The sequence below is a fragment of the Myotis yumanensis genome, unplaced genomic scaffold (assembly GCF_028538775.1).
Source record: "Myotis yumanensis isolate MYYU_CA2020_CCGP unplaced genomic scaffold, mMyoYum1.0.hap1 SCAF_2, whole genome shotgun sequence".
NCBI lineage: Eukaryota > Metazoa > Chordata > Mammalia > Chiroptera > Vespertilionidae > Myotis > Myotis yumanensis.
The window spans coordinates 114,359,469-114,372,606 of NW_027223753.1; the positions used below are offsets into that span (position 1 = coordinate 114,359,469).

General features: G+C 42.8%; 1 protein-coding gene across 1 annotated transcript in view; it reads right to left on the reverse strand.

Moving 5' to 3' along the window:
* The window catches only part of ERICH6 (glutamate rich 6), an 88,781-nt gene that overhangs the window by 27,426 nt on the left and 48,217 nt on the right, over positions 1-13,138 (reverse strand). Inside the window, exons 10-11 of the mRNA XM_070403750.1 lie at positions 11,988-12,133; positions 57-142 (exon numbers count right to left, since the gene is read on the reverse strand). Coding sequence (XP_070259851.1) covers positions 57-142; positions 11,988-12,133 — 232 coding nt within the window. The remainder of the gene's footprint in view (positions 1-56; positions 143-11,987; positions 12,134-13,138) is intronic.

Here is a 13,138-nt window from a genome sequence, read left to right on the forward strand (position 1 = left end):
ATAAAAATCATCATTCTCCCCTTAAAAAAAAAGTAACTTGTTGCTAGAAAGGATACAATATTTGCGTTGTCCCATCTGGAAATGAAGTTAGAAACTTGCTCCCATGTTTATAGTGCTTCTCCATGAGCTCGTTCCTCACGATCTATAAACCACAGGAGATAAAAGGACACTTAACTATTAATTGATTCACATGGAATGCACTTAAGTGTGACATCCTTTGCTTGCTAGACAATAATACAAACCATTTCTTAATTTAACTTTTTGGCCCTGCATCTGACAAAACACTAGTGGAGTATGGGAAGATAAAGAGAGAAATATGGGGAGGGGGAAAGAAATACAGGGCGCTCTTACTTTATCTCTAAGTTTAACTCTTTTATAGGTAACTAGAGGCCTGGTGCACAAAAATTTGTGCACTGGGGCGGGGGGGGGGGGTCCTCAGCCTGGCCTGTGCCCTCTCGCAGTCTGGGACCCCTCGGGGGATGACCACCTGCTGGCTTAGGCCCACTCTCTGGGGGATTGGGCCTAAGCTGGCAATCAGACATCCCTCTGGCAGCCTGGGAGCCCTCGGGGGATGTCCACTTGCCAGCAGGGAGCAGGCCTAGCCTGCAGTCAGACATCCTTAGCTCTGCTGAGGAGGCAGGAGAGGCTCCCACCACCACCGCTGTACTGGCAGCTGTCAGCCTGGCTTGTGGCTGAGCAGAGCTCCCCCTGTGGGAGCGCACTGACCACCAGGGGGCAGCTCCTGCATTGAGCGTCTGCCCCCTGGTGGTCAGTGTGTGTCATAGTGACTAGTCATTCCCAGTCATTCTGCTGTTAGGGTCAGTTTGCATATTACCCTTTTATTATATAGGATAGAGGCCTGGTGCATGGGTGGGGGCCGGCTGGTTTGCCTTGAAGGGTGTCCTGGATCAAGGTGGGGGTCCCGCTGGGGTGCCTGGCCAGCCTGGGTGAGGGGCTGATGGGTGTTTGCAGCTGGTCACACCCCCTTCAGGGTGGGGGTCCCCACTGGGGTGCCTGGCCAGCCTGGGTGAGGGGCTGATGGCTGTTTGCAGGCTGGTCAAGCACCCCCCAATGGGGACCCTCACCCCATGGAGGTTTGGCCAGCCTGGGTCAGGGGCTGATGGCTATTTTCAGGCTGGCCACACCCCCTTTAGGGTGGGGGGATCCACACTGGGTTGCCTGGCCAGTCTGGGTGAGGGGCTGAGGACCGTTTTCAGGCTGGCCAAGCCCCCTGGGGACAGAAGCTCCCAGCCTCTCCTTTTTTTCTTTTTTTTTTAAAATTCTGAGATTTATTTACCTTCTATAATTGAAACTTTGTTGCCTTCAGTGGAGCTCAGAGCGGGCCAGGACGGGCTGGAAGCTTGGCTTCCTCCGTCACTGGAGCAACCAAGCCTCCTGCTCGCTCCAGCTCTGTGGCTGCCGGCTGCCATCTTGGTTGGGTTAATTTTCATATAGTTGCTCTGATTGGCTGGTGGGCGTGGCTTAAGGTGTAGCAAAGGTATCGTCAATTTGCATGTTTGTCTTTTATTAGATTAGATACTTGATAGGGATATAAATTTGTCCCCAAGAATATTTTATAATAAAATAAAAGATTCAATTTGATTCTACTTATTTCTAATCTTGAACTATGATAAAATTGATATAGGAATTCCTAGGGGATCTCGGCCGGCGTGGCTCAGTGGTTGAGCTTCGACCCAGGAACCAAGAGATCACTGGTTGGATTCCATCAGAGCACATGCCCAGGTTGTGGGCTCAATCCCAAGTAGGGGGTGTGCAGGAGGCAGTTGATTGACATTGTTTCTCTATCATCAATGTTTCTCTCTTTCTATCCCTCTCCCTTCCTCTCTCTCTAAAAATCAATAAAAAGCTTTAAAGACAAAGAATTCCTAGGGTAAAACAGTGAATCAACCAAAATTTTATCTAAATGTTGCCATTTGTTTTAGAAGATAATACATTTTTCACTCTTAAAAATATGAAATATATTCATATAGTTGTTAAAACATGCTATTTTGATAATCAGTAATTATAAATGCCCCTGTTATCACCACCCGAGTCAAGAAAGCACAGTGCTGATACCTAGAAGCCCTCAGAGCATCTATCCCAAAGCTAATATCCTTCCTAGACATAATCACTAGTCCTAATTTCTAAACAATATAGTGTAATTTTACCATTTTAAATTTTACAGAAATGGAATCATATATTATATATTTTTATGATTTTATTTTTTTTTCAACATTGATACATGTCCCAGTATGTAGCTGTAGTCCAATAACTTTCATTTGTATATTATAAACAATGACACTGTGAATATTCTTATGTATGTATACTGGTACCCAGTTCCTTTCAGATATTATACCCAGAGGAGGAATTGCAAATCCCAAGGTATGTCTGTCTTCTAGTTTACTAGATAATGCAAAAATGATTTCCAAGTTGTACCAATTTACATTCTCAACAGAAGCAAACAATAGCGATTGTTGCTCTATATCTTTTCCAATACAGTATTATCAGACTTAAGTTTTTTAATATGTTTTTTTTGCCAATATAATAGGTATGTGCTGATCCCCAATTGTAGTTTTAATTTTCCTTTTCCATGTTACTAATGAGGTTGAACTCCTTTATATATGTTTATAGATAATTTGAATTTTTTCCTTTGAGAAGTATGCAAATTTTTGGGCCCATTTTCTATTAGATGGACTTTTTTCATGTCTTTTTACATTTAGGATATAAACCTTTTGTATGTCACATGTGCTGCATATAACTACCGCTTCTTGGCTTGTCTTTCATAACTTTAATTTTTTAATAAAACTTTTTTTAGCATTTTCTTTTTTTAAGTAAATCTTTATTGTTCAGATTATTACAGATGTTTCTCTTTTTTCCCCCTATAGATTCCCTCCACCTGGTTCCCACTCCACCCCATGCCCTTACCCCCCGCCACTGTCTTCATCCATAGGTGTAAGATTTTTGTCCAACCTCTTCCTGCACCCCTCAAACCCCCACCCCCCTGAGAATTGTCAGTCCACTCCCTTTCTTTTTTTAAAAAAATATATTTTATTGATTTTTTACAGAGAGGAAGGGAGAGGGATAGAGGCAGAAACATTGATGAGAGAGAAACATCCATAAGCTGCCTCCTGCACACACCCTACTGGGGATGTGCCTGCAACCAAGGTACATGCCCTTGACTAGAATCGAACCTGGGACCTTTCAGTCCATAGGCCAACACTCTATCCACTGAGCCACACTGGTTACGGCAGTCCACTCCCTTTCTATGTCCCTGCTTCTATTATATTTACCAGTTTATTCTGTTCATCAGATTTTTTTATTGACTTAATTTTAGATTCACTTGTTGATAGATATGTATTTGTTATCACTTTGTTGTTCATAATTTTTATCTTTACCTTTTTCTTCTTCTTCCTCTTCTTAAAGAATACCTCTCAGCATTTCATATAATCCTGGTTGGGTGGTGATGAACTCCTTTAGCTTTTCCTTGTCTGTGAAGCTCTTTATCTGACCTTCAATTCTGAATGATAGCTTTGCTGGGTAGAGTAATCTTGGTTGTAGGTTCTTGCTATTCATCACTTTGAATATTTCTTGCCACTCCCTTCTGGCCTGCATAGTTTCTTTTTTTTTTTTAATAATTAAATCTTTATTGTTCAGATTATTACAGTTGTTCCTCTTTTTCCCCCCATAGCTCCCCTCCACCCGTTTCCCACCCCACCCTCAGCTCTAACCCCTCACCCCCACTGTCCTCATCCATAGGTGCACGATTTTTGTTCAGTCTCTTCCTGCATCCCCCACACCCCTTTCCCCCCCAAGAATAGTCAGTCCACTCCCTTTCTATGACCCTGATTCTATTATAATCACCAGTTTATTCTGTTCATCAGATTATTTATTCACTTGATTTTTAGATTCACTTGTTGATAGATGTGTATTTGTTGTTCATAATTTGTATCTTTACCTTTTTCTTCTTTTTCCTCTTCTTAAAGGATACCTTTCAGCATTTCAAATAATACTGGTTTGGTGGTGATGAACTTCTTTAGCGTTTTCTTATCTGTGAAGCTCTTTATCTGACCTTCAATTCTGAATGATAGCTTTGCTGGATAAAGTAGTCTTGGTTGTAGGTTCTTGGTATTCATCACTTTGAATATTTCTTGCCACTCCCTTCTGGCCTGCAAAGTTTCTGTTGAGAAATCAGCTGACAGTCATATGGGTACTCCCTTGTAGGTAACTGACTATCTTTCTCTTGCTGCTTTTAAGATTCTCTGTCTTTTGCTCTTGGCATTTTAATTATGATGGGTCTTGGTGTGGTCCCCTTTGGATTCCTTTTGTTTGGGGTTCTCTGAGCTTCCTGGACTTGTAAGTCTATTTCTTTCACCAGGTAGGGGAAGTTTTCTGTCATTATTTCTTCAAATAGGTTTCAATATCTTTCTCTCTCTCTTCTGGCACACCTATAATTCGGATGTTGGTACGCTTGAAGCTGTCCCAGAGGCTCCTTACACTATCTTCCTATTTTTGGATTCTTTTTTCATTTTGCTTTTCCGGTTGGGTGTTTTTTGCTTCTTCATATTTCAATTCTTTGACTTGATTCTTGTGATCTTCTAGTCTGCTGTTGGGAGTTTGTATAATATTCTTTATTTCAGTCAGTGTATGCTTACTTTCTAGTTGGTCCTTTATCACAACCTCGAGGGTCTCATTAGATTTCTTGAGGGTCTCATTCAGTTTATCGGTGGTTTCTAGAAAATTCTTGAAAAACCTTAAAAGTGTGGTTTTGAATTCTATATCCAGTAGTTTGCTTTCCTCCATTTCTGTCATTTGTGTCCTGTTTCTTTGTCTCTGCATTTTTTCATGCTTCGCTGTGTCGATAGAGTGGCTTTCTGTGCTAGGTGTCTTATAGAGCCCAGTGGCTCAGCCTCCCCAATTACCTGAGGTAGACACTCTTGGTGCACCCCCTTGTGGGCTTTGTGCACAGTCTTGTTGTAGTTAAGCCTTGATTGTAGTAAGTAACACTGGGAGGGATTGACCTTCAGGCCAATAGGCTGTGAGAATCAGCTGTGTCTACAGTGGGAGAACTTCTGTGCTGGAGACACCCCTCCCGGGCAAGACTTGCTTTAATGGGGCTTTGGTGGTCACTGAGTCTGCCCCCTGAGTGTGTCCTTTATGGATCTGAGCTGCAATCTGGATGGTCCCACTCTGACCACCAGGCACACTGGCTCCTGGATCTCTAAGGAGGTGCTAATCTAGTCTTTGCCTGAGGCTACCCAGCAGGAGCCAGCTGTGATGCAATGCAAGTTGCCCTGGGGCCTTGGACCAGCTGCAGTTCATTAGGTAATTATCAGATTGCAAAGGGCCAGGCCTTTCATATGCAAAAGCCTCCTTGCACGGCTTGGGCAGTGTGGGGTCCCATGGGATCAACAGGGCGGAGAGAGCAGTTATGACTGCTCTCAGTCCTGCCCTCGGAGGTGCTGCTTCTCAGTGTCCCGGCAATCACTGCAAGCACCTCCGAGAGAAAGCTGCCCTCAAGTTCCAACCAATGCCAGACAGTCCCATTTCTCCCGTATGAGTTTGGGTCCCCAGAGACTCGCCCGGAACTGGAGCTCAGAGCTTGAGACTCCCTCCCGATTGAAAAAGACAACCCTGTCCTCAGCTGCCAGCCCTCTCCATATGCACCTCTGTACCTCTGTATTTCACCTCTGCACTGCACCTCCTCCGAGTCTCAGTATGCTTTTCTCTTTCCTTCTAGTTGTAGAATTTCCACTCAGGCAGCCTTCCTGTGGCTCTGGATGATGTCCGTTCTGTCTTTTAGTTGTATTTTTGAATTTGTTGTGGGATGCAGCAATCTCAGGTGTTTACCTATGCCGCCATCTTGGTTTTCCTATCCTTATATTTTAAATATATTTTTTACTGATTTCAGAGAGGAAGGGAGAGGTAGAGAAACATCAATGATGAGAGAGAATTATTGATCAGCTTCCTCCTGCATGCCCCCTACTGGGGATTGAGTCTGCAACCCAAGCATGTGCTCTGACTAGAAATCGATCAGTGACCTCCTGGTTCATAGGTTGTTGCTCAACCACTGAGCCATACCAGCCAGGCTGTATTCTTATATTTTAAATGTGTCTCTTATAAACAGTATATGGTTGAGTTTTTATTTTTTAACTAGAGGCCCAGTGCACGAAATTCCTGCACAGGTAGGGTCCCTAGGCCTGGCTGGCAATCAGGGCCGATCTGTGGGGTGACGCAGGATGATTGGGTGGCCCCTGCTGGCACCCACCTTGGCCAGCCTGGTGCTATTTTGGGGGCCACTGCTCACACTTGCCTTGGCTGGCCTGGGGCCTGCAGGCTGGGGGCAGCTCCTCCATTGAGTATTGTCCCCTGGTGATCAGTGCACATCATAGCAACCAGTCATTCTGCAGTTCCTTCTATTGTTAAGTCAATTAGGATATTAGGCTTTTATTATATAGATTGGCAGTCTTTGTCTATTAACTGGGGTATTTAGTCTATTTACATATAATATAATTGCTGACATTCCTTGATGTTTTCTACCTGCTTTTTTCTTCTCTTATTCTTTCTTGTTTTTTGGGGGTATTGCAAATAAATTGTTCTATTTTTTGTTCAACCTCTACTAGCGGGGAGGTTATACTCTCTGCTTTTGTTATTTTTTAAATGTCTGGCAACTCTAGACATTTCATCAAGCAAACGTAAATTTATCAAAGTCTGAAAGTTGAGCTATGTATTTGTCACTGCAAAGTGTGTAGTATTTACAAAAAAAATCACCTTGCTTGGGATTTATTTGGCTTCTTAATTCTGTGGGTCAGTCTATTTTATCAGTTCTGAAAAAATTGCCCATTATCATTTCAAATACCACTTCTGCCTGATTATCTTTCTCCTCTCCTTCTGGTATTTTGAATAAATACATTTTAGGCCCCTCATTTTATTTTCACATCATACACTCTCTTCTGTTTTCCTTACTTTTTTTGTCCCCATGATGATGTTATTATCTTTAACTTCTTTTAAGTTTTCAATTTCAGTTGTTTTGTTTTCATCTCTGTAAGTTTATTTTTTCATTTCAAACCTGTTATGTCACTTTATAGTATTCTGTTCCCTCCAAATATCTTGAAGTCAATCTTTTATTTTCATAACCATAAATTATTTCAATTTCCAAAGTCATGGCAGGGTCTTTTCTTATTGGATATTATTTCTCTGGATTTTTAAAAAATTAAATCTTTATTGTACAGATTATTACAGTTGTTCCTCCCCCCCCCCCCTCCATAGCTCCCCTCCACCTGGTTCCCACCCCACCCTTTGCCCTTACTCCCCCTCCCCCACTGTCCTCATCCATAGGTGTACAATTTTTGTCCAGTCTCTTCCCGGATCCCCACACCCCTTTCCCCCCCAAGAATAGTCAGTCCACTCCCTTTCTATGACCCTGATTCTATTATATTCACCAGTTTATTCTGTTCATCAGATTATTTATTCACTTGATTTTTAGATTCACTTGTTGATAGATGTGTATTTGTTGTTCATAATTTGTATCTTTACCTTTTTCTTCTTCTTCCTCTTCTTAAAGAATACTTCTCAGCATTTCATATAATACTGGTTTGGTGGTGATAAACTCTTTTAGCTTTTTCTTGTCTGTGAAGCTCTTTATCTGACCTTCAATTCTGAATGATAGCTTTGCTGGATAAAGTAGTCTTGGTTGTAGGTTCTTGGTATTCATCACTTTGAATATTTCTTGCCACTCCCTTCTGGCCTGCAAGGTTTCTGTTGAGAAATCAGCTGACAGTCATATGGGTATTCCCTTGTAGGTAATTGAGTCTCTTTCTCTTGCTGCTTTTAAGATTCTCTCTTTGTCTTTTGCTCTTGGCATTTTAACTATGATGTGTCTTGGTGTGGTCCTCTTGGATTGCTTTTGTTTGGGGTTCTCTGAGCTTCCTGGACTTGTAAGTCTATTTCTTTCACCAGGTAGGGGAAGTTTTCTGTCATTATTTCTTCAAATAGGTTTTCAATATCTTGCTCTCTCTCTTCTTCTGGCACACCCCTAATTTGGATGTTGGTACACTTGAAGTTGTCCCAGAGGCTCCTTACACTATCTTTATTCTTTTTTCTTTTTGTTTTTCCAGTTGGGTGTTTTTTGCTTCTCCATATTTCAAATCTTTGACTTGATTCTTGAGATCCTCTAGTCTGCTGTTGGGAGTCTGTATAATATTCTTTATTTCAGTCAGTGTATGCTTAATTTCTAGTTGGTCCTTTTTCAAAACCTTGAGGGTCTCACTAGATTTCTTGAGGGTCTCACTACATTTACTGGTGGTTTCTAGAAAATTCTTGAAAAACCTTATAAATGTGGTTTTTAACTCTATATCCAGTAGTTTGCTTTCCTCCATTTAAGTCATTTGTGACCTGTTTCTTTGTCTCCGCATTTTTTTATGCTTCCCTGTGTTGATAGAGTGGCTTTGTGTGCTAGGTGTCCTTTAGGGCCCAGTGGCTCAGCCTCCCCAATTACCTGAGGTGGACACTCTTGGTGCACCCCTTTGTGGACTTTGTGCACAGTCTTGTTGTAGTTAAGCCTTGACTGTAGTTGGTATCACTGGGAGGAATTGACTACCAGGCCAATTGGCTGTGAGAATCAGTTGTGTCTACAGTGGGAGAACTTCTGTGCTGGAGACACCCTTCTGGGGCAAGACGTGCTTCAGTGGGGCTTTAGTGCTTACTGAGTCTGCCCCCTGAGTGTGTCCCTTATGGATCTGAGGAGTTGTAATCTGGATGGTCCCACTCTGACCACTGGGTACACTGGCTCTTGGATCTCTAAGGAGGTGCTAATTTAGCCTCTGGCTGAGGATACCAAGCAGGAGCTATAGAGAGATCTGCAGATTCATCTTCTTTGGGGTTTGCAGGTGCCCAGATGAGGCCCAGCTGTGAAGCAGTGCAAGCTGCTGTGGGGTCTTGGGCCTTCTTTTGGAAGTTCTGGGTCTCTCTGACCCAGCTGCAGTTTGTTAGGTAATTTTCAGATTGCAAAGGGCCAGGCCTTTCATATGCAAAAGCCTCTGCACACAGCTTGGGTGGGGCTGGGTCTCAGGGGATCAACAGGGTGGAGCAAGCAGCTATGGCTGCTCCTCAGTCCTACCCTAAGGGGCCCTGCATTTCAGTGTCCTGGTAATCGCTGCAAGTACCTCTGAGAGAAAGCTGCCCCCGTGTTCCACCCTCTTCCAGACAGTCCAGTTTCTCCCCCTTATGAATCTGGGTCCCCAGAGACTCGCCCAGAACTGGAGTTCAGAGCAGTCAGGAGCTTGAGACTCCCTCCCAATTGAAAAAGACAACCATGTCCTCAGTTGCCAGCCCTTTCCGCGCGCGCCTCCGTACCTCTGCACATTGCTTCTGCACCTCCTCTGAGTCTCAGTGTGCTTTTCTCTTTCCTTCTAGTTGTAAAATTTCCACTCAGCCAGCCTTCCTGTGGTTCTGGATGATGTCCATTTGTCTTTTAGTTGTATTTTTGAAGTGATTGTGTATTTTTTAGGTGTATTTTTTAGGACACTGAGGAGTTGTAATCTGGATGGTCCCACTCTGACCACTGGGTACACTGGCTCTTGGATCTCTAAGGAGGTGCTAATTTAGCCTCTGCCTGAGGCTACCAAGCAGGAGCTATAGAGAGATCTGCAGATTCATCTTCTTTGTTTGGGGTTTGCAGGTGCCCGGATGAGGCCCAGCTGTGAAGCAATGCAAGCTGCTGTGGGGTCTTGGGCCTTCTTTTGGAAGTTCTGGGTCTCTCTGACCCAGCTGCAGTTTGTTAGGTAATTTTCAGATTGCAAAGGGCCAGGCCTTTCATATGCAAAAGCCTCTGCACACAGCTTGGGTGGGGCTGGGTCTCAGGGGATCAACAGGGTGGAGCAAGCAGCTATGGCTGCTCCACAGTCTCAGCACACTGAGACTCAGAGGAGGTGCAGAAGCAATGTGCAGAGGTACGGAGGCGCACGTGGAAAGGGCTGGCAAAAACTATCTGGAGGAAGATTACTCATCCAGCCCTCAAATTACTCCTATAAATTATCTTTCAAGTTCAATTATCAGCACACATGTAAAGGAACCAAGGACACTAGGAAACAACACCACAATAAAAAATACACCTAAAATACACCCCTTAAATTCTATGTCACCCAAGAGAAACAAACCTCATCTCAGTACTTTAATTTCTAGGAATCTATTCTTAGGAATTATATTTACATAAAAAATAAATGTAGCCCTAACCGGTTTGGCCCAGTGGGTAGAGGGTCAGCCTATGGACTCAAGGGTCCCAGGTTCGATTCTGGTCAAGGGCATGTACCTTGGTTGTGGGCACATTCCCAGTAGGGAGTGTGCAGGCGGCAGCTGATCGATGTTTCTCTCTCATTGATGTTTCTAACTCTCTATCCCTCTCCCTTCCTCTCTGTAAAAAAAAAATCAATAAAATATATTTTTTAAAAAATAAATAAATGTATACACAAAGATATTCAAAGCAATGTTATTTTGTATAACAAAAAAACTGTTGATAATCTGTATGTCCAATGAGAGGGGAATGTTTAGATAAATTATATGAGAAAGCACATAGATATTAAAAAATAATGTTAATATAAGCCACACAATATCATGGTAAATATTTTTTATAATTGAATTTAAAAGGATGTAAAAATTACCTATCTATATATATAAAAGCCTAAGTGACCGAATGACCGGTTGACTGGTCACTATGATGTGCACTGAACACCCGGGAGGCCAACACTTAATGCAGGAGCTGCCCCCTCGTGGTCAGTGTGCTCCCACAGCCAACCTACTGTGGCCAGCCAACCTCCCACAGTCCCTCCTCTTAGCTGGCCAGCCCCTATTGGCCCCAATCAGGACTGGGTGAGATGGCCCCTATCGGTTCTGATCACCGGCCAGGCTGAGGGACCCCACCCATGCACGAAATTGTGCACTGGGCCTCTAGTACAATAGAATTATAAGTATGTTAACAAACACCAATGGTATTGTCTAACAGAACTTTTGGTGACCATAAAAATGTTCTATATCTGCCCTGCAATTTGGTAGCAATTAGTTACACACAGCTATTTAATACTTGGCATGTGGCTAGTATAACTAAAGAATTACAGTTTAGCCCTGGCTGGAGGATCAGTGGTTACAGCATCAGCCTACAGACTGAAGGGTCCAGGAGGTAACCAATCAATGTCTCTCTCTTGCATCAATGTTTCTCTCTCTCTCTGTCTCTCCTCTATTTTCCATTCTCTCTAAAAAAAAAATCAATGGAAAAAATATCCTCAGGTGAGGATTAACAACAGTAACAAAAGAGAATAACAGCTTAAATTCTATTTAATTTTAGTTATTTTAAATTTAGCTGTATGTAATAGTAGCTACTATATTGGCTATTGCAGGTCTAGAAAATATTGAAATATTAATGATTTTTTTTGGAAGTGGTTGAGAGTTTTAGTGTCTTTTCCCCTTTCTATTTAGTCTTCAAAGGATTCCAAATGTTCCTTAATGTACAATTTACATTTACATTTTAAAGTAAAAAGGTTTTAACCAAACTAGTACCCCATAAAACATATGTAAAGTATTGTAATTCTCTTTCTTTGTATTGTTGTAAAGTCTAGTAGAAGTTAAAAGGCCAAGGCTATACCAATTACTTTTTTACAAAAATACATTTTTTTTGAGAGGGGAAGGGAGAGGGAGAGAGAGACAGAAATATCAATGATGAGAGAGAATCATTGATCAGCTGCCTTCTGCATACACCCACTGGGGATCGAGCCTAAAACATGGGCATGTGCCCTGACCAGGAATCAAACCATGACCTTCTATCTCATAGATTAATGCTCAACCATTGAGCCAAGCCAGCCAGGCTATACCAATTCTTTTTGACACATAATTAAATGTGCCATGTACATAAGCTGCCATATTCATCATGATAGCTTTTATACTTTTAGGTAAAACTATTTTTTAAAGAGTAGCAAGAAAAAAAATTACAAGCTAATTACCTTTCCACATGCTGTCCTAGAATCACAACTAGTGATGGACATGGTTCTTTTGTCTAGTTCAAAATCAAATAGTCTGTCATCAACTATCTTTTTTTCTGGAATATCCACAGAAAGTTGATAAGAAATTGTTTTACAGTGCTTTGGCTCTAAAAGGAAAAGAATAAAAAAATAAAAGAAAAGAAAAAGAATCACATGAAGTACAGATATGTTTAAAATTTTCCAAAACCTGTATACTAAAATGAAATTTTAAACTATTGCAAATGTATTGCTTCATCAGGGATATTTTAATGGAATAAAAATGAGAACCTTAAATAAATTAAAGTGAGGAACCTTCCTTTGTTAAAAAAAGAGACCATTTATTCCTTTGTTAAAAAAAGAAAAATGAGAATTGCTTTGGGATCCAGCACCTTGATCTGGAAGCAAAAATGGTGGCCGAACAGGGAGCAGTGTCCTGCACCTCCTCCTAGGGACAGGCCAGAAAAGCAATTAAATCAGAGAATATCCACCCTGAATTAACAAATTAGACACAGCTGAGGAGACAATTTTCAATAAGGAAGGGGAGAGGATGCCTAAAGAACACCACTTGCCAGCCATGACCCATGTGGAACCATCACTGTGCCCCAGCAGAAAGTGGTGCAGTACCTCCTGGCAAGCCCCCAGATGTCTGCAGGGAGCGCGGGCTGTCAGAGTGAGCTCCCACACCAGGCCTCCTCACCAGCTTTCTGGGACTGAGTATCCTAGGATCTGGCTTCAAGATCCTGCAGTGAGTGCAAGCCAGAGGGAACCCTATGTCCCACCCCTTCCCTAGGCCCCAGAATCATGCTGCTAGCTTGAACCATAGCCACCTGGCACCCACTCCACCCCCAGCCCCGGGACCTGCTGTTGGGGTGACCCGGAGGAACACAGAGCATGACCCAGTCCAGACCACAGGGGAGTTATGTCTCTGCAACCCAGAGAAATCTGCCCCCACTCCAACCAGGCTCCTGGGACAGTCCTGCCAGGGCCATCCAGAGCAACCCAATGCACACCTCACCCTGGGTGACAGGGGAGAATGGATTGAGCGACACAGGGCAACCCAACCCCCCTCTACACTGAGGAGGAGTGAACTGGAGTAACCTAGCATGCACCCCACTCAGACCACACAGGAGCTC